The sequence below is a fragment of the Bos taurus genome, chromosome 18, assembly GCF_002263795.3.
Source record: "Bos taurus isolate L1 Dominette 01449 registration number 42190680 breed Hereford chromosome 18, ARS-UCD2.0, whole genome shotgun sequence".
Classification (NCBI taxonomy): domain Eukaryota; kingdom Metazoa; phylum Chordata; class Mammalia; order Artiodactyla; family Bovidae; genus Bos; species Bos taurus.
The window spans coordinates 59,955,551-59,978,896 of record NC_037345.1 but is presented as its reverse complement, the minus strand read 5'-3'; the positions used below and the strand labels follow the sequence as shown (position 1 = coordinate 59,978,896).

The following is a 23,346-nucleotide window of genomic DNA, read 5'->3' as shown; positions in this document are numbered from 1 at the left end:
TGAGGCTGCCGATCCCATTGCCCACTTATTTATGCCAAAGAAGACGCCAGTAGGAGGGCCGCCTACGGGAAGAGACCGTTTTCCAACCGAGGGAAGAATTGGGGAATGAAGAACGTTGGCCGGGATCATCTGTCCCTACGCGGGGTGAGGGGACTGGCTGACAGGGAGGGAAGGCCCGCGGGGCGGAAGGAGCGGCCTGAGGAGACGCGAGGCCAAGGGGGCCGGGGTCTCAGGAGCGGGGCGGGCTCTCCCGAATCCCGGGACCGGGGAGAGGACGCGGCCTCCAGGGGCCGAGAAGGCGAGGCTGAGGGGCGCGAATCCACCTCGAGAACGAGGGCTTTACATGAGGCGAGGGGCAGAGGTAGGAAAGGGTTTTAAGCAGGAAAATGTGCGAAAGACGGTGTCTACTGAGACCAAAGGCGGAAAAGCCAAAGGCAGGCACCGGCCTCTGAGATTTCAACGCAGAGGAAAATACACCCAGTCCGTAACAGCTACGTCTGGATTGACTGGGGGCGGAGAGGCGGGTGCTGAGATTTTAGGCCCGTGCCAACCCCCACGTCGTGAGGATGGAGTTGGAAGGAGGACCCCCGCCGCCACCGCCGCCGCAGTTACACTACCGACGAGCAACTTACTCTCAGCGGGATGACCGTCTCTCCTCGGAGTCCGCTTCCGGTTTCGTAAAGGACGGCGCCAGAGGGGCCAGAGAGGGGTTTCCGGGGGCGGGGCCTTGGCGGAGCGATAGGTGCCTGGAGAGACCCCGGAGCCCGCCGGGAGTGCTGGGAGGCAGGGCAGGCGCAGAGCAGGGGGCGGGGAGTGGGAGGCTGATCCTATTAATTTGAAATTGCTTTTTTTAAATGTATTGTCCCACTTTGGGGGGTGGGGGGGGGGGCCGATGCTGGGTCCTCCTTGCTGCCTGGGCGCTTCTCTAACTGCAGTGGGCAGAGGACTCCTCTAGTGTGTGGGCTTCTCATTTCGGTGGCGTCTCTTGCCAAGAGCACAGGCTCTGGGGCACACAGGCTTCAGTAGTTGCAGCTCCCTGGCTCCAGAGCACGGGCAGTAGTTGTGGCCCACGGACTTCGTTGTCCCAAGGCACGTGGGATCTTCCCGACCAGGGATGAACCCACGTCTCCCGCAGTGGGCGGCGGATTCTTTACAGTTTCAAGGTGAAAGCTGGGCCAGTTATAGTGAAACATCTTAGTGAAACTAAGATGTATCCTAACAAGTTGAAAACGGTTACAGTAAAAAGTTGTTTTTTCCAGCAGTTTGCTTACATGTCCAATTAACTGAATGTATATGAGATAAAAGGTTCCAGGTAAACTTTTTAAATATCTTTCCCCAACTCGTTGACAACAGGAAACTTTACATGTTTGATAAATTATATGTAGTTTATAAATATCTAGATCATTCCCAAATAAGATAAACGAGTAAAATACTACTAAAAATAGTATTTTGCCTTACAACTCTATAACCATTTGTTTTTGTCTTTGAAATCTTTGGGACTCGGGACAGTAAACTACACAGAGAACAACACAGCATTTTCCCACACTTTCCATCAGATCTTACTCCCTTCCTGGTGAGGCCCTCACATACACAGCAGCAGTGGGCACCTCAGAAGACACGACAGTCCCCTTCAGGTCACAGACCAGGCCCTGGTCCATCCCTACCCAGAGTAGAACGCCCCTGCTCAGCCCAGATCTCAGCCCTCAGGAATAGGAGGACTCAGAGTCCTGAAGCTCAATGAAGGATTCAGATTGGAATCACCTGGGGAACCTTAAATATAATTAACGTTGGTTCTCACCCCATTTATTTGAAAGGGACTCTGGTCAGGGCACAAACATGTATTTACAAAGTGCTTCTTTGATCTAATGTGAAGACTGGGTTGAGCATCAAGAATGAATGAACGGATAGTGAAAATGTGGTGTGTGTGTATATATATAGAATGGACTATCACTCAGGCATAAAATCTTTCTTTTTTTTGGCTGGACTGTGCAGCCTGGGGCATCTTAGTTCCTTGACCAGGGATTGAACCCAGGCCCTGGCAATGCAAGCACTGAGTATCAGCCACTGGACTGCCAGGGAATTCCCTAAAATAAAGAAATATTTCCATTTGCAACAACATGGAAGGTACTAAGCTAAGTGAAAAAAAAGTCAAAGACAAATACCACATGGTTTTACTTATCTATAGAATCTAAAAGAGAAAAAATTGCAAAATACAGTGAAAACAGACACAGAAAAAATACGTGATTTACAGAATGGGGTAGAGGAGTGAATTATGTGAAGGAGTTTAAAATGGGCACATTGACAATTACACAGTAAGTAAGTCAGGAGCATGTATAATATACAGCATAAATAATAGGGTCAATAATATGGTGAGAATTTTGTTTGGGCACAGATGGCTACTAGACTTACTGTGGTGGTCATTTCATAATGTATGCAAAAATTAAACATTAAACATTATACCTGAAACAAAAATTGTACAGCAATATGTTTCAACTAAAATTAAAAAGATGTTCCATTGTGGAGAGACACCATACTAAACTAATTAATATAGGTGGCAAGGCCCATAACCAGGGCAGTCACCTCACTTGATATCAGAATAAAGACTTTTGAGGAAAACCACACAAATGCATGACAAAGCTGATCCAAATTTTAAGCCTGGTAGAAAATAACACAATTCTTTCTAGGGAGAAACTTGACAAATGTACTGAATGTGATCAACTTTATAAAAATATATATGCCTTTGTGGTCTTGAAAGAGTTAATATAATATAGAAACCATACAAGAATGTTAAGACTTTACAGCAATTACTCAGGATACTTCACAAGGAATTCACACTAGACAGAAACATGACAAATGTAATGGGGAGATAAATCTTCACACAATCCTCTCAATGAACTTACATATAAGAAAACTTACAGTGGGAGGAAACTCAGTCTATTAGGTTTGAAATAACCAATCTCAGATGTTAAATTCTACAGAGAATTAAAAGTTAAAATTTTTTAAAATCCATGAGTTGATACCTGTCAAAGGATCAGACATCTGTGGAAAGATCTAATTATCTGCAGATGGTACATTGTTTACTCAATTATCTGAGGTCTCGTGAAAAGGGTCCATTGTTAATGACCTACAACCTGAAGTTTGAAATCTGTTGATGTTATTGTTCCATTATCTGCCTTTCATTTGTCACCATGATAGTCTCAGGAAAAGACGGGTAAGATGAAACCCCACCTATTTCATTAGGTGGGGTTTATTCATATCTATGAGACCAGGAAAACTAGGACACTGATTTTAAGAAGATGGTATAAATTTGAAAGCATGGGGACAGCCAGAGTACATATGTAAAAATATTATCTAAAATATGCTTTGGGGACCTCCCTGATGTGCTTCCCTGGCTCAAATGGTAAAGAATCTGCCTGTAATGTGGGAGACCTGGGTTTGATCCCTGGGTTGGGAAGATCCCCTGGAGAAGGGAATGGCAACCTACTCCAGTATTCTTGTCTGGAGAATCCCATGGACAGAGAAGCCTGGTGGGCTGCAATCCATGGGGTTGGAAAGATTTGGATATGACTAAACGACTAACACACAACACACACACCTGGTGGTACAGTGGCTAAGACTCAACCCTTAGTGCAGAAGGCCAGAGTTCGATCCCTGATCAGGGCACTAGATCCTAAATGCCAAAACTAAAAGATCCCATGTGCTGCAACTAAGACCCGGTGTGGACAAATTAATTTAAAAATAAAATATCATGTTTTTGGTGGCCATGACACCTTCTCTAGATATGTTGTTACAAATGAGGGCCATCACTGATGATTATATGAAAGATTATTCTAGCAGATGGTCAAGAAGTAGAGTAGAACTTGACACTGTGAAAGTGAGGTTTTCGTATGTGTTTCATGATGAGCTACATGTGGAAGAAAAAAAAAAGCAGGGGAACAATGGGGTTTTTTTTGTTGTTTGGTTTTTAGCCGCACATCATGGCATGTGGGATCTTAATTCCCTGACCAGGAATTGAGCCTGTACCACTGGCATTCGAAGGCAAAGTCTGAACCACTGGACCACAGGAGAAGATCCTCTCTCCCTTTTAAAAGGGAATAGCTGTTATCTACCATGGTGGTGGTGATGGTGGTTTAGTCATTAAGTCATGTCCTACTCCTGTGACTCCATGGACTGAGGCCCACCAGGCTCCTTTGTCCTTGGGATTTCTCAGGCAAGAACTAGAGTAAGTTGCCATTTCCTTCTCCAGGGAATCTTTCTGACCCAGGGATTGAACTCGCATCTCCTGCACTGGCAGGTGGATTCTTTACCAGTGAGCCACCAAGGAAGCCCTTTGTTGTCTACCATAGATTATGGAAAATTCGTTTTATTTCAGAACACTGCAGACAGAGTATTACTGAAGTTAATTCAATGAAAAGAACAGGAGTAGAGAGTGCTTGACAGGGATTTAAATATGCACAGTTTTTACATTTTGATACTATTTTGTTTTGAATGTATCACTTTCCATATCTAAATTAACGAATGAATGAAACTTCCCTGGTGGTCCAGTGGCTAAGACACTACATTCTCAATGCAGCTGGCCCAGATTCAATCCCTGGTCAGGGAACTAGGTCCCACAAGCCACAACTAAGACCCACCAGACCCAAATAAATAAAAATAAATATTAAAATAATACCTGCCTGCAATGCATTAGACCCAGTTCTCCTGTGTTTCCTGCATTGGCAGGCAAATCCTTTGCCACTGAGACACCTGGGAAGCTCCATAGCAGTTACATTACTATATAATTAATATGAGTCTAATCTTAAAATATATTTGGAAGTGATGTTAGAATATTTCCCAATTACAAGCCTCCTGTATATTTCTCACATTCAGGTACGGTTAAAAAGCATTTCAAAATGGGTTCTTTGATTCCTTGCCCTGATACTGGAATCAGAATAACTATATCAAAATTGGCAGTCCAGTGGTTAGGAATTGGCACTTTAACTGCTGAGAGTGCAGGTTCAATCCCAGGTCAGGGAACTAGGATCCTGCAAGCCACATAGAATAGCACCGCCCTCCCTCCCCCAAATATGGTGAATTATTTAAGTGTATTTAGAATCAGATAGAGCAGAAAGGAAATAAACCTTTGACTCATAAAACATAAGGGCTCTAAAAAGTTTTGCTTGGCATTTCAAACATGAGGCAAAGTCACCATATGTTATGTGGAATATTGTACTCTCGAGATAAAGAACAAAGTCTTTTGATATAATCTCTCCCTAACACTTTTTCCCCCTTTGTTTTTCTTTGTTCAAGAGAGAAATATTAAATTAGAAATTTCACATCTGTTATTAAAATTATGGTGTCCATTTAATGCAAATGGCTAATAATATCAGAAAATAATGACTAGGATTATTGTTTCATGAAAATGAGACCAAATCTATAATCAAAAAGTGTTTTGCCTCTCAACCTTCACTCTTCTTGGTCTTTCAGCAGCCATATTGCTGTGAGGACACTGAAGACTAAGTGCTTATGGAGGCTGAAGGGGCAGAGCACTCATCACATCCCACATGGCATCTTCTGGAGCTTCCTGTTTGGTGAGAATGATAAACCTAATTGTTTCAGTTACTATTTGCCAAGTGGCCTCTCACCCACGAATAAAAACTATCCTACCCGAGAAAAAAATTACTACTTTGTCATGGGTGTAGAATGGAGCATTACTCAAAGAATCCTAAATTGAAATTGTGTATTATAGCGGGGGAAGGAGAGAATGGAATGAATTGAGAGAGTAGCACTGAAACATATGCATTAACATGTGTAAAACATGTAAGACAGTTAATGGGAAGTTGCTGTATAACACAGGGAGCTCAAACCCAGTGCTCTGTGACAACCTAGAGGGGTGGGATGGGGTACGGGGTAGGAGGGAGGTTCAAGAAGGAGGGGGCACGTGTAAACTTATGGCCGATTCACACTGTTGTATGGGAGAAACCAACACACCACTGTAAAGCCATTATCCTCCAAATAAAAATAAATTAAAAAAAAAAGAAAATGTTGTGGATTAAAAAAACTTCATGAAAACATTTCTTCACTGATGAATTAGATCTGTTTAGCACATGTTGGAGAAAATTCACAATGTGTGAATAAATCACACTGTGAGAATTTATGACAAACATTCAAAATGCTTGGGTGTAATGTAACAGAGTAAGGAATTTGGTGCCACAAATACAATATGATTACATGTTTATTAGACTATTTGACTTACTGCTCTATGAGCCTACCTATTACAGAACCCTTTGCACTGATAAAGTGCATTCACACACCTGCCAGTTGAAAATGGTTTCAATCACTGGATATCAAGCAGGAAATAAAATCAATACCCTGCCTTCAAGGAGCATATTCTATAGGGGAAAGTCACCAATAATTAAATCATATATGATACTGTTAAGTACTATTAAGGTGTACATGTACAAAGATGGAGTGACAGGGTGCCTTAAATTAAACAATGTGTTCAGAAAATGCTCATGTAACAAGAAGACATCTGAATAAAATCATTCATTATTTCAAAGTGTGTGCCATCCAGATACAAATGGGGACCCATGAAACAAAGGATCTAAGTGGCTTCTGGCATCCTGGAACATAGGACTTTGGCTCATTTTCCATTTCTGACCTCCAGAACCATAAGAGAATAAACTTGTGTTCCTTCAAGTCTCTCAGTTTGTGATAACTTGTTAAAAGTAGAAACAGGAAATTTAAGGAAATAATGCACGTACAGAATCAAAAGAATCTATACAGATTTCTAGAAAAAGTAAAATTTGCAAGGTGCAAAAATCTATTGTAATTTTATATGCATGCAATTTACAAATGGAAACTGAAATTAAATATAGAATACGATGTTTGCTCAAAAAGAAGAAAAATGTGTAAATCTAACAAAATAAAGACTTTTATGCTTAAAACCTACAATGGGAAGGAATGAAATCAAAGACGATCTTCTATTTAGGTCACCTGAGAGAAACATAGGATATTCACTGAACTGTTAATAAAACATACCAGATTAATTGACTGGAAGATACAACATAAGAAGTGATATTAAAATATCCCAAGTGACATACAAGTTTAATGCATTTCCCATCAAGATTTTTGTAGATTCAAACAAGATTATTCTAAAAATAACAGAGAGAGGCGAAAGAACTAGAAGAGCTAAAATACCTGAAAAATATTGCAGTGGTTGGAATCGCCCCACATGATCTCAAGATTTCTAATACAGTGACAGGAATCAAGACTGTGTGGGATTTGTGGAATAACAGACGCAAAGACCAATGGAGCAGAATGAGGAGACAAGAAATAGCCCTCCATCACTACAGTTTTTCCCAGATGGCACAGGGGTAAAGAATCCATCCCCCAATGTAGGAGATGCAAGAGACGCAGTTTCAATCCCTGGGTGGGGAAGAAGCCCGGGAGGAGGAAATGGCAACCCACTCCAGTATTCTTGCCTGGGAAACCCCATGGACAGAGGAGCCTGGTGGGCTACAGTCCATGGGGTCACAAAGAGTTAGACACGACTGAGCACAGTGCACAGGACATTAACCCTTGAACATCACAGGTTTCAGCTGTGTGGATTCAATTATATGGGCATTGTTTCCTAATAAACACTACTACAGTGTAGGATCTGAGGTCAGTTGAATCTGAGGATGCAGAACCACGGATATAGCAGGATAGCATTAAATTATACATGGATTTAGAACTGCTCAGGAGACTAAACCCTAACTCCCTGCCTTGTTCAAGGGTAAAGTGTACTTCCCATTACTTTTTGACAAAGGTACCCAGGCAACTCAATGAAGGAAGGCTGGTCCCATACATGTGCTCGTCAATGAAATATTCATAGTACAAAAGAAAATTTCTCCATTTAAACTTTACATCTGTCAAACATCAGCAAAAAGTTAAACAATGGTCTAAAACAAATTATGGAACTTTACACTATAAGAGATTTAGGAAAAATGCTATAGAACAAAAACTTCAGAATCTGGAACTTGATGCAGAGTCCTTAGACATGTCACAAGAGCGTGAGCCAGGGAGAATATACAAAAACCTTAGAGTGAAAAGGTTTTTGCCTTCAACCTTCAGCCTTCTCAGTCATAGAGCAGTCATGTTACTATAAGGTGAAGATTAAGTACTCATGGAGGTTGCAGAGGCAGAGGACCCCATCGCACCCCACATGGCAGCCTCTGGACTTCCTGTTAGATGAGAATGATAAACCTCTTACTACTTTCAGTCCCTGTTCTCCAGGCGGTCTGTCACTCACAAATAAAAACTGTCCTACCTGAGCAATAAGATTACTATTTCACATCCATGGCATTTGTGAGATAATCTTGAGAATGAGTTAATTAATAAATTCCTCCTCTTAAGGCCTGACCACAATAAAATACATTTATCTGGTCTCTATCCAGAATGAATTGTCCAATGAAGCCTAAGATGTAGATACCTGCTAAAAGCCTTGTCGTATCACTGTATTATTAAAGTCTCTCACCAGGATGGGTCACCTGATGGTAACTCGGGCTTGGACACTGAAGGATTTGCCACACTCATTATATTTGAAAGGTTTCTCTCCAGTATAAATTATTTGGCAGATCTCAAGGTATGAACTTGGGCTGAAGACTTTGAGATACTTAGTACATTTATAAGGTTTCTCTCCACTATAGATTATGTGATAGAAAATGAGGCTTGCAGGCACACAATCTTTGGTATATTCATGGCATTTGCTTAGTTTCTCCCTACTCTGAAATCTCCAGTGAATTGTACGCTGTAAATTTTGAATGAAGACTTCCCACATATGTCACACTTACATAGTTTCTTTCATGTATAAATTATCTGATACTTAGTGAGGGTTGAGAACTCAGTAAAGGCATTTCAAGTTCATTACAGCTGAAAGCCTTCTCTATGTTATGTATTCTCTGATGAACTGCAAAAAGTGAATTTCGACTGAAGACCTCCCCACACTCATGACATTTGTAAGGTTTCTCTCCTGTGTGAATTCTCTGATGCTTTCCAAGGTTTGGTTTTTGAGAAAACAACCTGCCACACTCATTACATTTGAAAGGTTTCTCTCCAGTATGAATTCTTTGATGACTTTCAAGATTTGAATTTCGACTGAAGACCTTCCCACACTCATTACATTTGTAAGACTTTTCTTCAATATGAACTCTCTGATGCTTTGTAAGGTATGCTCTTTGATTAAAAAATTTGCCACACTCATTACATTTGTAAGGTTTTTCACCAGTATGAATTCTCTGATGACTCACAAGATTTGAATTTTGACTGAAGACCTTGCCACACACATTACAGTTATAAGGTTTCTCTCCAGTATGAATTCTTTGATGACTTGCGAGATTTGAATACTGATTAAAGACCTTGCCACAATCATCACATTTGTAAGGTTTCTCCCCAGTATGAATTCTCTGATGTCTTCCAAGATGTGAATTTTGACGGAAGACCTTACCACACTCATTACATTTGTAAGGTTTCTCTCCGTTGTGAATTCGCCGATGAATTCTAAGGCATGAATTTTGACTAAAGACTTTGCCACATACATCACACTTACATAATTTCATGCCTGTATGGATTACCTCATGTGTGGAGAGGTGAGAGCCACGATTAAAGGTTTTGCCACACTCATTGCATCGGTAAGGTCTCTCTCCGGTATGAATTCTTTGATGACGTTTAAGGGAGGAATTCTGACTACAGACTTTGCTACATACATCACATTTATACACTTTCTCTCCTGTATGCCTTATCTGATGTCTACGGAGGGATGAGCCGTGATTAAAGGTTTTACCACACTCATCACATTTGTAAGTTTTCGCACGAGTGTGAGTTGTCCAATGACTTACAAGGTGTGACTTTAGACGAAAAACATTGCCACATACACCACACTTATATAATTTCTCTCCTGTATGGATTAGAAGGTGTCTACTGAGGGAGGAGCCATAATTAAAGAATTTACCACACTCGTGACATTTGTAAATATTTTTTTTAAATATATGCAGTTCATCCTGAAAACTTAACACAAGTCTATTTTTAATTGGCTTCTTTCCTGCATTCCACCTACCTTGTCTATCTCTTCTGTGAGTTACATTTTCCTTATGTATTACAGGCATTCCTTTGTAATTTCTTTCATCATTCTTCCACTGACACCCAAAGTCATCTTCCTGGATTTCCGTGAAGCAAAAATATTTCATTTCAGGGCTTTCTTGTCTTTCCAATGTCACTGTTTGGAATGCATCTCCTCTAGCACTACTTGCTATTGGTTGTAATTTCTTGACCACATGTATATGAGAGATATCTACAAGATACAAAGAACCATAAGGTGTTTTACTCAGTACAACTCATGAATAAAGTGTAATGTTGAATATATGACATTAAACCAAAGGTAGGGAACTGCCTGGCAGTCCAGTGGTTAGGGCTCTGTGCTCCCACTGCAAGGGTGATGGGTTCGATCCCCAGTCAGGGAACTAAGATGTTGCACAGCATGGTCAAAATAAAATAAAACAAACCAAAAGTACTACTTATGCCCAATAAGGTTATGAAACTTCCGAATCATGACCTTAAAAATTTTAGGAACACTAAAGGAATAGGACTCTTTACTAAAGAGTGATTATATGTAAGGTGAGAGTATGACATGGTTGGATACCATCACCGATTCAATGGACATGAACTTGGGCAAACTCCAAGAGATACTGAGGGACAGGAAGGCCTGGCATGCTGCAGTCCATAGGGTTGCAAAGAGTCAGAGCACAACTTAGAGACAGAACAATAACAATAATGACAGCTGAGTTCTAACACCCTGTGACAAAAACATTCACACTAGACAAATGTAGGTTAACTCTCAAAGAAAGAATATTTTGTCACTATGACACCAAAGCATATACCAATTAACAATACATATACTGTGGTCTCGCTATTAAGAAGACAAAAGATATTATACTGTACATATATTCTGTATTCTATGTCATACAAATAAATGCTAAAGACGACACAATCCACTGTAATGTACATAATCCAAAACAAACTTATCTAATGAATAACTAACTGGTAGTATGGAATTACAAAATACAGCATACAAAAATGGAAGAATTTGTTAACACAATTTTGCACAAAAAATTTTTCTGAATATCTGCTATAGAGCTATGTACCCATAAAGAATATGCATTTTACAACATTAACAAATGGTACATGTCAGTTGTACTCTATAATAAAAGCTGAAAAACCATCATATATTAATTACAATTAAGAGTTAACCAATAAAATATTCTAGAGTTATGTAATCTAACAGCAAATAAATAAAGTCATTCCCAGCCTTCACTGAACACTTAAAATTCTCCAGTTCATTGGCTCTAAAAAGATATGTAATAAACAGCAATTTGTAAATTTATCAACTAGGGTCAGACACAATGTTGATTAGCACAAATTGGAGATGAAAAGCATACAAGATGTGATGCAAAACAGTATTATAATAAACATGACAGAATATTAATATAACTATTTATAAAAAGTAACTTTTCAGGCTTCCGTGGTGGCTCAGTGGTGAACAATCCGCCTGCCAATGCAGGAGATGTGGGTTTCACCCCTGATCCAGGAAGATTCCACATTCCTCAGAGCAACTAGTCTGTGTGCCACAACTATTGAATCTGTGCTCTAGAGCCTGGAAGCTGCAACTACCAAAGCTTGCACACCTTAGAGCCCTGCTTCACAACAAGAGAAGCCGCAACATGAGGAGGCCGCACACAGCAGCTAGAGTGGCCCCTGCCCTCCACAACTAGAGAAAAGCACAGGAAGCAATGAACAGTCAGCACAGCCAAAAGTAAATACGTAATTGTTTTTAAAAGCAACTTTTCAATCATGATTATAAAACATGCAAGAGTCTAAGCCATCAAAGAACACTAATTTGTTTCAAAAGGCTTGTTTTTAAAGGTTTAAAAGGCATGAGGTAAATCAACACAAGTTTTCAAATCACAGGTTTGACTCACAGATTTCTATGCATGACCACAACTGATACAGAAAGTACTGAGAGACACAGGATTTGAACCGGAACTAAATCTAAAGGATGACTGCTCACCCCAGCAGTACAGATTACAAAATATTAAAACAAATACCAGGAGTTTAAAAAGAGTATTCCAAGGGAGACACAAAAGAAGTCTGCCATGTAACTAATAATGTTATTTAGCCACCCTTCCTGAAAATGGTTTTTCTAAGTCTTCACAGCTGCACATAGTGATTTTGGTCATGTCATGAGAAAGTTGTACAACAGAAAAAGAGGGACCATTTTTATACTGAGTGATGTGGAAGGTGGAGCGATGAGTGAAGGAGTGCTGGGGAAACTGGGATGAAAATAATGATTTAAATATGTGAGCAAAAGAAAGTCTTCCCACATAAAAGTACCATGTGAAGAAAGGTCCAGAATGAGAAATGGCATGAGTGGAGCACAAGGTATATGCATATGTGGGAGCACAGCTGGTGATTGTATATCGAGGTGAATATAACTGTACCAGAGAGCAGCCAAGATGGCGGAGCAGACGTATCCTATGCTCACTTCCTCTCATGAGCACAATCATCTCACTTTCTTTCCCAAGCACCAAAATCACAATAATCTGCATTATGACCATCACTGACAAAGACTAAAATCTACCAGAAAATATCTGCTACAACTAAAGCCATAAAGAAAGAACCCCAACAACACAGGACGGATGGGGCAGACCCATGACACAATCAAATCTCATACTTTGTGTGGGTGACAGACAAACTGGAGAATAATTACATAACGCAGTTTCTCCCACAGAAGCCCCACATCAGACCCTCCAAACCAGGGGTCCAATATCAGGAAGAGGAGAATGTGAATATAGTTTTCCTGGAATACACTCCTACATCATTTCCTCTGGCTCATAGAAGATGGTCATTAGTATCTGGAAACAAGATTGACACCATGTCCTTGAGATGGGCTTTCATGACAGTCCTCAAAGCCAAGAAAAGAAAAAAAAACAGTGGGGAAAGACTCATCAGTGAGGCTCTCATGATACTTTCTATCTCGTATCTTACAACATGCTGACCAATCTACTAAGTAGCTTCAACTGGTGACTTAGTACATAGCAGGAAAATATTAAAACACTTAAGGAAAAGCATTGTCCATCAAAACTTTCTGTTAGTAAATTCACCCCACAGAGAGTCCATCCTGAGCTGTCTACTACAAGTGGATTATCATAGTAATGAAACTGGATAAAATTATAGACTCTAGGAATATCTATTTCAAAAGCAAGTTTCACACTCAAGATTATAAACTTTTCTACTTGAAGGCAAAAATGTGCTAGTTATTTTTATATGTCTCCCAGAGCCTAATGAAAGCCAATACAATAATTAATCTATTTCTTTATTATTTAATCACACATACACACAAAATCCCTCAAGTTTCAAAAGGTAAAATCATGTAAAGGTAGAAGAATATGGAATCAGGAGAGTATACTGATTAGGTACAGCCATAGAAGAGCCATAAGAGAGTGGAAAAAATACAAAATTTGGTGAAGAGATGAAACCATGCACTCAACCCAAGATGCCAAACCAATAGCTTGAAAGATACACATATTTCCCCGGTGAGGAACTAGGAAACAAAAAAAGAGGATCTCTTTGTCCACTGTCTTTGTAGTTTTGCCATGTAAAATTAAGCGAGACCCAATCTACCTCCCTGTTTCACACATCCCTAAAGTGTGTGGCAAAAATCAGAACAGAAGAAATGGCTGCGAAATCTAAACAAGGGGAGAGGGCTTGAGACAACAGCTCCCTGAAGGTGCCACATGGAATCAAAAAGCATGTGCTTTTGATTTTGGTCAATGCCTTCCCATCTTCTGATTAGATCTTCTAAGAACACAAATGGGGATGAAAGAGAGAAAAGCCCAGGGAGTGAGTCTGGAAGCATCAACTCTTATATATATAGACTGAAAACTGAGCATCCAATGAAATGGAGTCCAGAGAGAGAAGTGAAAGGGGGTAAAAGACCCTTTTAAAGCAACCCTCTTCACGGTGCTCAAAGTCAACCAACAACGAGTTCACAGGGACCAGATGGCAGGGTGTAGATCATGATGAAGACTTTGCTTTTGTTTCTGGTGGGGCTGCACCAGAGGGTGAAAGAATACATTCCACATGTTGAAGAACAGAATGATAACCCACGAGTAAGAAAAATGTGCTCTCAGCATTCTCAATAAATAAACTTCTGTTTTCTGAAAAGAAATCTCCCACGTGGGTAGAGTTACCCAAAGACCAGTAAAACTGCCACTTCCTCTCTGCCCTTCTGAGATCTAACCTGTGCTCAGACTTTTGATACATTTCTATCCTCTTGGTGGTTTGCTCTTTTCATGTCACTCTTCACAGGCTAGAGCTGTTCTTCTTGTTTCAAGATGGAAATAATATTCTGATCAGAAATAGAAATTTCTGCTTCTCAAAAGAATAAAATGTGAAGAGCTGGGGCTTTTCTAGCTCTTTGTTCAGGTGAGGAGTGAGGACATTGAACACGGGTCTGAAAACCTCTATCACAGGTTGGTCTACCACTTGCCTCCTACTAAATGCAGAGGAAACAGTGTAATATTCAGATAATGAGCTCTCTTCCAAGAAGTAGTGGAGCAAAAGCACAGGGGCAGAAAAAAAAGAGAATCAGATATTTTAAAAGTTTGCCCTCAGCCTTATAAATACTTAAGCTCTGGAACAATGCCTGATGTATCATGAAATGGATTAAACATTTGCAGAAAAGCTAAGCTTAAACTCATGATACCACATCATGAAATTTTTCATGTCTGAATCAACAGGGATTTCAGATCAATCAAGCAAAACAGGGGCTCCCAAGGGGCACAGAAGGGAAATGCAATGATACCCAAGGACAGATTCCAATTTCTGAAGCGAAGTGATCCTCACCCACAGAGATCAGGTTCCTGAGGGTCTCCACCATCACATCCATGTAAAAGGCCCTCTGAGCAGGGTCCAGGCATTCCCACTCCTCCTGAGAGAATTCTACAGCAACATCCTTGAAGGTCAACTGTTCCTGAAACAAAAATATCTCATCAAAGGGCCATGAAGAGAGTTATTTTTGCACAAAATGAGAAGAGGAGAGAGGAGTAAGGATCCGTTTAATTGAAGTATGTATTCTGACAGATCCAGGTAAAGGTATCTGGAGCAAATTATGCATCCGTAATTTTAATTTCTTATCCCTTCTCATAGAGATTATGATATCCTCCATACAATGTAGGTTTTTCACTTTTTCTGGACAACACACAAACAACCTAGAAATAAAATTCAATAGCAGGTGGTCTATGTAGAAATGTTACCTATTATGTTTTACATACCATGTGATATTCAATATCTAGATGAGCTACAGCACCAGTGGGATCTTCAGAGATGACAAAGTCCACAATGGCTTTACAGAAAGGTCAAAATCTGCAATCATGACAATTACAAGAGCAATGACTCGAAGTGTTGGAACACTTCCTATATGCCAAATTTCATTCTTAATAAATTTTTTACATGTATGAAATTGCTATAAACATAACAGCTCATTAGAGATGATCTCTTCCCATCTTACAGAGGAGAATACTGTGCCAGACACACTTGGAGACACTTGACTCAGGTCATGAAACTAAACAGCAATATCAGAACTCAGAGGGTTAGCCTCTGGAATTGAAGCTAAAGAATCAAACAGTTGAATAAGAGAAAAAACAGTATTAAAGGCACACTGACAGAGGGTTCATTGAGAAAATCTGAAAGAAGTTCATGGTGAACAACATGGAAGAGCATAAAAGATCATCATATACGTGGGCTCACACAGAGACACATAAGATGTTAATAATCTTATTGCTATTTAAACCATTAACATGATACTCCAAAAAAAATTTTTGAGGTCAAGGATTATATTTAAGATATAATTTCAAGTGTAAAGATAGGTTTGAAATATGATGTTTTTATCAAAACCATGGACTTGTACTTCCATGTACTCACACACACACATGTAAACACACAATTACTTGAAAAGACAGGAGTTCCCTGATGGTCCAGCGGTTAGGATTCAGTGATTTCACTGCTGTGGCCCTGGATTCAATCTCTCGTTGGGAAACTAAAATCATACAAGTGGCTTGGCTTGGTCAAAATTTAAAAAAAAAAAAAAAAGATTTAAACATTCCACTGGAAGGCTTTTCTTTTCAGATCAGAAAGAAGGCAAGGATACACACTTCTGAACTACTATCCACCAAAGTACAGAAAGCCCTTATCAGAGAAATTAGACAAGAAAAAGAAATCAAACTTATCCAAACTGCAAAAGTAAAATTATCTCTTTTTGTGTAGATGACAACTTTTGTGTGTAAAAATAGTAAAGATTTCACAAGGAAATTGTTACATCAAAAAATAACTCTAGAAAAGTTGAAGGATACAAAAGTCCATGTGCAAAAATCAGGTAAATTTCTATACATAATGGTAGTGGTGGTTTAGATGTCTGTGTGTTCAGTCCCTCAGTTATGTCTGAGTCTTGTGACCCCATGAACTATAGCCCACCAGGTTCCTCTGTCCATGAGATTTCCCAGGCAAGAATACTGGAGTGGGTTGCCATTTCCTTCTCCAGAGGATCTTCCCAAACCAGGGATAAAATCCAGGTCTCCTGCATTGCAGGAAGATTCTTTACTGACGACGGTACCAGGGAAGCATATACACAGTGAACAATGTCAAAAGAAAATTTAAAAAGAATCCTATTTCTAAAGCACCATAAGGATACAACACTTCATAAGAAATCCAACAAAGACGTGAAAAACTTGTATACTGAAAACTATTAAACATTGCTAAAAGTTATACAAGGAGATACAAATAAACTGACATCCTATACTCTTGGATTGAAAGACTAAATATTCTTAAAATGAAATTACCCAAAATGTTTTATAGATTCAATCTAATCCCTATCAAAAGTCAAATGGCAATTTTGGTAGAAAATATAAGTTATTACACTAAAATTCATAAGGAATCTCCAAGAATCCCAAATTGCCAAAGAAGAAAGGAAGGAACCCTTATAGATTTCAAAACATATTACAAAGTAATCAAGATGGTGTGGTACTGGCATAAACACAGATACATAAAGCAGTGCAAGAGAACAGAATGCTCAGAATTGATTTTGCATATACGCAAAATGCATTTTCAGTGGTGCCAGGACCATAGAATAGAAGGAAGACAGTCTCAGTAATAAATGGTGCTGGGAAACTGGGTATCTACCAATAAAAGTATAAAGCTGGAACCTCACCTGTATCAAAATGAGAAACTTCTATGTGTCAAAGGAGGCAATCAACACAGTGAAAAGGTAACCTCCAAGGAATGGAGATGATGAAAATGGATTAAGAATCTCCATGTTTCAGAGATTGATTTCATAGTTTAAAATCAAAGGAATGGCAGAAATGGGGTTGAGGAGCAAACACATTTACCTAATTTAAAAATAAAACTGAAATATATTTTAAGGTTAAGGAAAGGGTCTTAAAGAAGCAGAAGAAAACTTCTGAGCCTCAGGAAGGAATTAAAAGCAGGAAAGGGAAGGGTGTCAAGAATCAAGGGAGTCCTCTGTGCCTCTCACACTTTGCTTTATGCAGTGGTTGTTTCTGCTTCATTCTGCTCTTTTTCTTTAGACTAGCTTTTCCTTACCCTCAAATTCAACTATATAGCAGAAAGGACTGTCCTTCAGTTCTTTAGATCAAAAGTAACTGTTCAATCTCAATAAAAGCTATCTGATTGGCCTGGTGGGTTGGATTCTATGGTAGATTACATTGCTGTTCCTGCTTCTGCTGCTGCTAAGTTGCTTCAGTCTTGTCTGACTTTGTGCGACCCCATAGACGGCAGCCCACCAGGCTCCTCTGTCCCTGGGATTCTCCAGGCAAGAATACTGGAGGGGGTTGCCATTTCCTTCTCCAATGCATGCATGCATGCTAAGTTGCTTCAGTCGTGTCCGACTCTGCGACCCTATGGACAGCAGCCCTCCAGGCTCCTCTGTCCACAGGATTCTCCAGGCAAGAATACTGGAGTGGGTTGCCATTTCCTTCTCCCATTGCTATTGCTAGAATTTGTTATTTCTCTATAGAAGAATAATAACATTCACAACTCTGTGACGGCTTCATGGTGAGCAGAGACTACTCTTTGGGCATGGCATGTAATATGTTTTGGCCAACGGAATTTAAATTGATATGACAGAAGCAGAAGTTTTAACTCTGCTCAGAAGTTTGTCCTTCTATGCTTCAGTGATTTGCTATTAGAAGAACAAGCTCTGAATAGCTACTGTTCCTTCCATCTGGACCTCAGAATAAACATATATGGGCCTGGAGCTAAGTCAGTCTCCACAAGCTGAACTGTAGGCAGTGTACAGACTCATAAAATAAGAATAGGTACTGGTTGTTGTAAGCGGCTGATACTTGGGAAGATTTATTAGGCAATATTATTGTGCATTAGCTGACTGATACAGAAATTTGTATTGAAAGTGGTACATTACCATAACAGAAGTCTAAAATATTGTCTCTGGGACTGGTAATGAACAGTGAGAAAACAGTTAGAGGGTGGTGAGAATGTGGCAACCCAAGTTATGCAGCGGCAACATATTTGGCATGTCTATCACCTGGGGTAACTTGGAATATACAGGATGTTATTAATTATCTTGAACCTTCAGCTAAATGGTTTTGAGTTGTAATATTGAAAATGTGAGCTGGTGGCTACTAGGTGAATTTGATGAGTTCAGATAAAAAAAGATTTGCAAATATAATTGACAGGGTCTATATACAGCCCAAACATTTCAAGCTTTCAAGACCACAATCAAATTTTTCAATCATTTCAAATATTTGTCCATTCAAATAAAACTTCAGGGCAAAGCCCAAACTCTGGACACTGCCATTAAGATACAACCTAAGGGCAAATAAAAAAAAACAAAACAAAACAAAAAAATCAAAGGAATGAAACACTCTGTATCACTGATATCTCTGAACTTTTCATTCCATTCCCAATCATCATGATTTTTAAACCATCAATATACCCATTTAGCTTCTGCCCAGTCACTTCAGTTGTGTCTGACTCTTTGCAACCCTATGGACTGTAGCCTGCCAGGCTCCTCTGTCCATGGGATTCTCCAGCCAAGAATACTGGAGTGGGTTGCCATTTCCTTCTCCAGGGGATTTTCCTTACCCAGGGATTAAACTTGCGTCTGCCTGCATCTCCTGCATTGCAGGCAGATTCTTTACCCACTGAACCACCTGCATTAGCTTCTAATACAGTATAAAAAGCCAGAACGTATTTGTCGTAATTAGTCTGTTTTAAAAAATGCACCAGGCGAAAATGCATATTAACACCTGACTTCCATGTGCAGCTTCTTTACCCTAGTTGATGGAGAGCAGACAGGGCATCCAGATGGGCCCTAAGCAATCCCTGCTGCCCAACAGCACTGAGACCTTGTCTCCAACCCGTGGGTGAGAAGCCCTGCCCAGGACAGTGCCCAGGGGAGCCTCCTCACAAGGGCCGGGTCACTGGGTCATGGGGAGACGGGATCTAAGTGGAGAGGACAGGCCCTGAGGGAAGGCCCCAGGTGAGTGTGCATGTACAGGAGTCAGACAAGGACACTTCAGAGTCGGACACGATTAGCAAGTCCAGAGAAGGGCATTTCAGGAAGGACAGACTGAGAATCAATTGAGAATACGACCTTACCTGAGAAATAGCCATTCCTGACTCCTTTTCTTTGCTCTTCCAGGCTTCTTCCTCAGTCTGAGTCTTTGGAAGTCAATCTTGAAAGGTGAAAATAGGCAGTTAAATGCTTAAAATCAACACACCCCCTTCCTATGCCCCAAACACACACACACACACACACACACACACAGGGAAGACCCCACCATGTGGAACAGTCTTCTGCTGCACATGGTCTCAGGAGGGACTCAGAACAGTCAACTCCTAGAGAGAGATCAACAAGTCAGTTCCTACATTTTTTTTCAGTGCTTGATAGATCTTTGAAGATCAAATAGTGTAGGGTATCCTTTTTTTCACCAAATATATATTTTTTCAGATTATTTTCCACCAGAGGTTATTATAAGATATTGAATATAGTTCCCTGCACTATATAGCAGGTCTTGTTTAATTATTCTATATATAGTAGTGTGTATGTTCTTCCCAACTTCTAATTTATCCCTCCTCCTCCTTCCATGTTTGGGAACCACAAGTTTGTTTTCAGGGTCTGTGAATCTAGTTCTGCTTTGTAAATAAGTTCATTTGTACCATTTTTTTTAGATTCCACATATGAATGAACTCCGGGAGTTGGTGATGGTTAGGGAGGCCTGGTGTGCTGTGATTCATGGGGTCGAAAAGAGTCAGACACAACTGAGCAACTGAACTGATAAAGTGATATCATGTGTGTCTGTCTGATTTACTTCACTTAGTGTGACAATTGTGTCTACCTACACCATGTGTTTCCACATATTATTATCCTGTCTCCCTATTTCTGTATCTTCGTCTTTTTGTTCCCCTCTACTTTTCTGCTGTTCCTGGCCCCCTATTTTCTCACACCTGTCTCACTCCACTCTGCAAATCATTCCCTCTCTTGATGCTCCTTCTAACCTTTCTGACTGCCCTACATCTCTATATATTTCTGCCTCTTTCTTCCCCCTTCTCTGCTTCCTCTGTGCCCTTCAGTTACACCCCTTCTCTGTTACACTCCTTTCCTCCCCACTCTCGGGCACCCCAGGTGGTGATGCTTCCTTCCTGCTCTCTCTCCCTTCGCTCTTGCAGTCAATAATTTTCCTCTCCTCTCCCAATCACCATGATGCTCTGAAGGCTATGGTTCCACCTTTTATCCTCTCCCAAACTGTGTGAAGGGCCTCATCATTGCTGCCACCCTCCTACCAGTAGATCTAGAGCCCCTCTCCCTATGTCACTATCCAATTCCTGGAGATCTGGCATTTTTAACTTAATTTTCGATTTTATTCACTTTCTGCTTTCAAGGCGTAATCACTTTCACTTTACTATTTACAAGTCCCGGTCTGTTCCCACTGGTTCTCCCTCAATCTTTATCCTTCTCAATTTTTCTGTCTCAGTCGCTCTCTCGGTCTGCTTCTCCTGATCCTCCTCGCCCCTGCATTTACGAGGATGGCGACTGAATAAGACGCCCGCGGACTGAAAAAGACCGTTTGGAACTCTGGACCGAAGAACACTGGGCGTCACAGGGATGGCCCACGTCACCACCTCTACCCTGGGTTAGGGCGGACCAGGAGAGGGGCCTTGACGAGCAGAAGGACGGGCCTGAGGAGACGCGAGGACTGAGGGGCTGCGAGCGAGGGGGTCTTAGGAACGGGGCTGACTCTCCAGAATCCCGGCACCGGGAAAGGACGCGGCCTCTCCGGGAGCGGGGCGGCCGGCGCGGCCTCCAGGGGCCGAGAGGGCGAGGCTGGGGGGCGGGGGGGGGCGCGAGTCCACCTCAAGGACGAAGACTTTACTTTACATGAGGCGGAAGGCAGAGATAGTAAAGGGTTTTAAGCAGGAAAATGTGGCGAAAGGCAGTGTTTACGTGGACCGAAAGCAGAAAAGCCAAGGGCTTCGGTACTGGCCCCAGAGAAATTGAAAACCCAAAGGGAAACGGCCTGCGAACTCTTAACACACGTCTCGGTTTACATGGCAAGTGGGGGCGTGAGAGGGAATTTAAAGACCGCAGTGACTCCAAAACCCTGAAGATGGAGTCAAAGAACCGCAAAGCACAGATATAAGCTAGAAAAGAGAAACTTACGCTCTGCAGAGTGACCTTCGTCCCAAGCATTCCGTTTCCGGGTCTGCAGAGAACTGCGCGTGCGCGAGGCGAAGAGGCGGTGCTTCCTGGGCGGGGCCTGGGCGGAGCGCTAGCGACGGGGCGGTGGGCGGGGAGTCCAGGTCTGAGCCTGGACCACCCGAGGGCGGAAAAAGGGGTGGTGGAAAAGAGGATGGGTCTCAAGGTCCCTTCCTTGACCGGCTTATTTGAAGTTTCAGAGAGTAACAATTTTAAGGTAAAGTTTGCATTTCTGTGGGCCAGTTATGTCCAAAGGTAACATAACTTTCAACTTGTTCCCTCTGAACAAGTTGAAAACGGTTTAAATAAAAGATTGTTGTTGCAAGCAAGCTGCTCTCCTGCCCTGCCAGTGAGACCTTAAAGACAATTCAGGGTTCTGGAAATGTGGGTCTCCCAGAGTAGTTGACATAGGACAGTAGCTGGATGCGGGAGCATTTTGTGCAGTTAGAATTAATTTAAGCAGTTTAAGGAAACAAGAACTGAACTTGTCTCTCTATTACACACTAGAATGAGAAATACAAAACTTTCCCTACATTGTATGGTCTATTTCATAATGCAGAACAGCTTCTGTACTCCTATCTCTCACTGCAGAGGCCAAACTAAACACTGTTTAGTTCCAGAGACAAGGAGAAGATCTGGGATCTGATACTGGAGTACTAAGGGAAGTGATAATTTAGACTATTAACCATGGCTTTAAAAAGAGCAATATTCTTTTTAAATTGTTTTAAATTTTATTGCTTCTCTTTTTGCTAATGTGTTTTAATTATTTCCCTCTTTAAAACCAACTCTACAGTGACATATAAGAGCTATATAAACAGCTCTTCATGCAATCACATACATGATTGTATAAGTTTAAGGTATACAGCAAAATAGTCTGATTTCCCTATATTGTGAAATGATTACCACAATATGTTTAACTAGCATCCATCATTTAAGATAGATAAGATAAACAGAGAAATGGAAATAAGGGAAATTTTTTTTCTTCTGATGAGAACTGCTTTATTTGGTAAAATAGTTATTGTGTTCCACACTCAAATGCTTTTGAGAAAAGCTTGTTTACATCATAATATAATTAAGCCAATCATAAGTAAATATAATGCAATATCAAGTTCATTATATGTTCACTCTGAGAGTAATTAATATTTACCTTTTCTTCTTAAGCCGTAATGTATTTTATATCTTGGTGTTCTATTGCTGAGAGTTCTATCAAATCTGGTTAACAGAGCCTGTAAAATATACAGTATTCAGAAAACATTGGGATTTATTTTCATCTAAAGAATATTAACTTTGCTGTATTTCTGAGGGCATTTATTTGGGAAGTATATTCTGTTTAATATAAACCCTAAAGAAAGCAAAACTAGATTATCAACCATCTGATAACTTCATATCTACCCTCAATATTTTGATGGCAACATGTCATTAAACATCTACTTACAAAGTTGATTTTCCCACATCCCTACAGGTGGAAGGTTTCATCCATAGAAAAAATGGCAATCAATTGACATGATGTTTACATAGAGATATTAGCATTTGGGGGCTTC

General features: G+C 40.6%; 1 protein-coding gene across 8 annotated transcripts in view; it reads right to left on the bottom strand.

Annotated features, from left to right (window-relative positions):
* Positions 1-21,824, bottom strand: part of LOC788599 (zinc finger protein OZF) — a 41,880-nt gene extending 20,056 nt beyond the window's left edge. For 2 of the 8 annotated variants that reach the window (XM_059877220.1, XM_059877223.1), the window contains exons 1-4: positions 21,770-21,824; positions 19,708-19,784; positions 14,920-15,046; positions 10,076-10,309 (exon numbers count right to left, since the gene is read on the bottom strand). In XM_059877220.1, coding sequence (XP_059733203.1) covers positions 10,076-10,309; positions 14,920-15,046; positions 19,708-19,722 — 376 coding nt within the window. In that variant the 5' untranslated portion in view covers positions 19,723-19,784; positions 21,770-21,824. Of the gene's footprint in view, positions 1-632; positions 5,474-10,075; positions 10,310-14,919; positions 15,047-15,347; positions 15,439-19,707; positions 19,785-21,769 lie in introns of those variants that run through there. The other 6 variants (XM_024979320.2, XM_010815399.4, XM_059877221.1 and 3 more) reach the window with 5 other exon arrangements.
* Between the last annotated feature and the right edge of the window lie 1,522 nt (positions 21,825-23,346).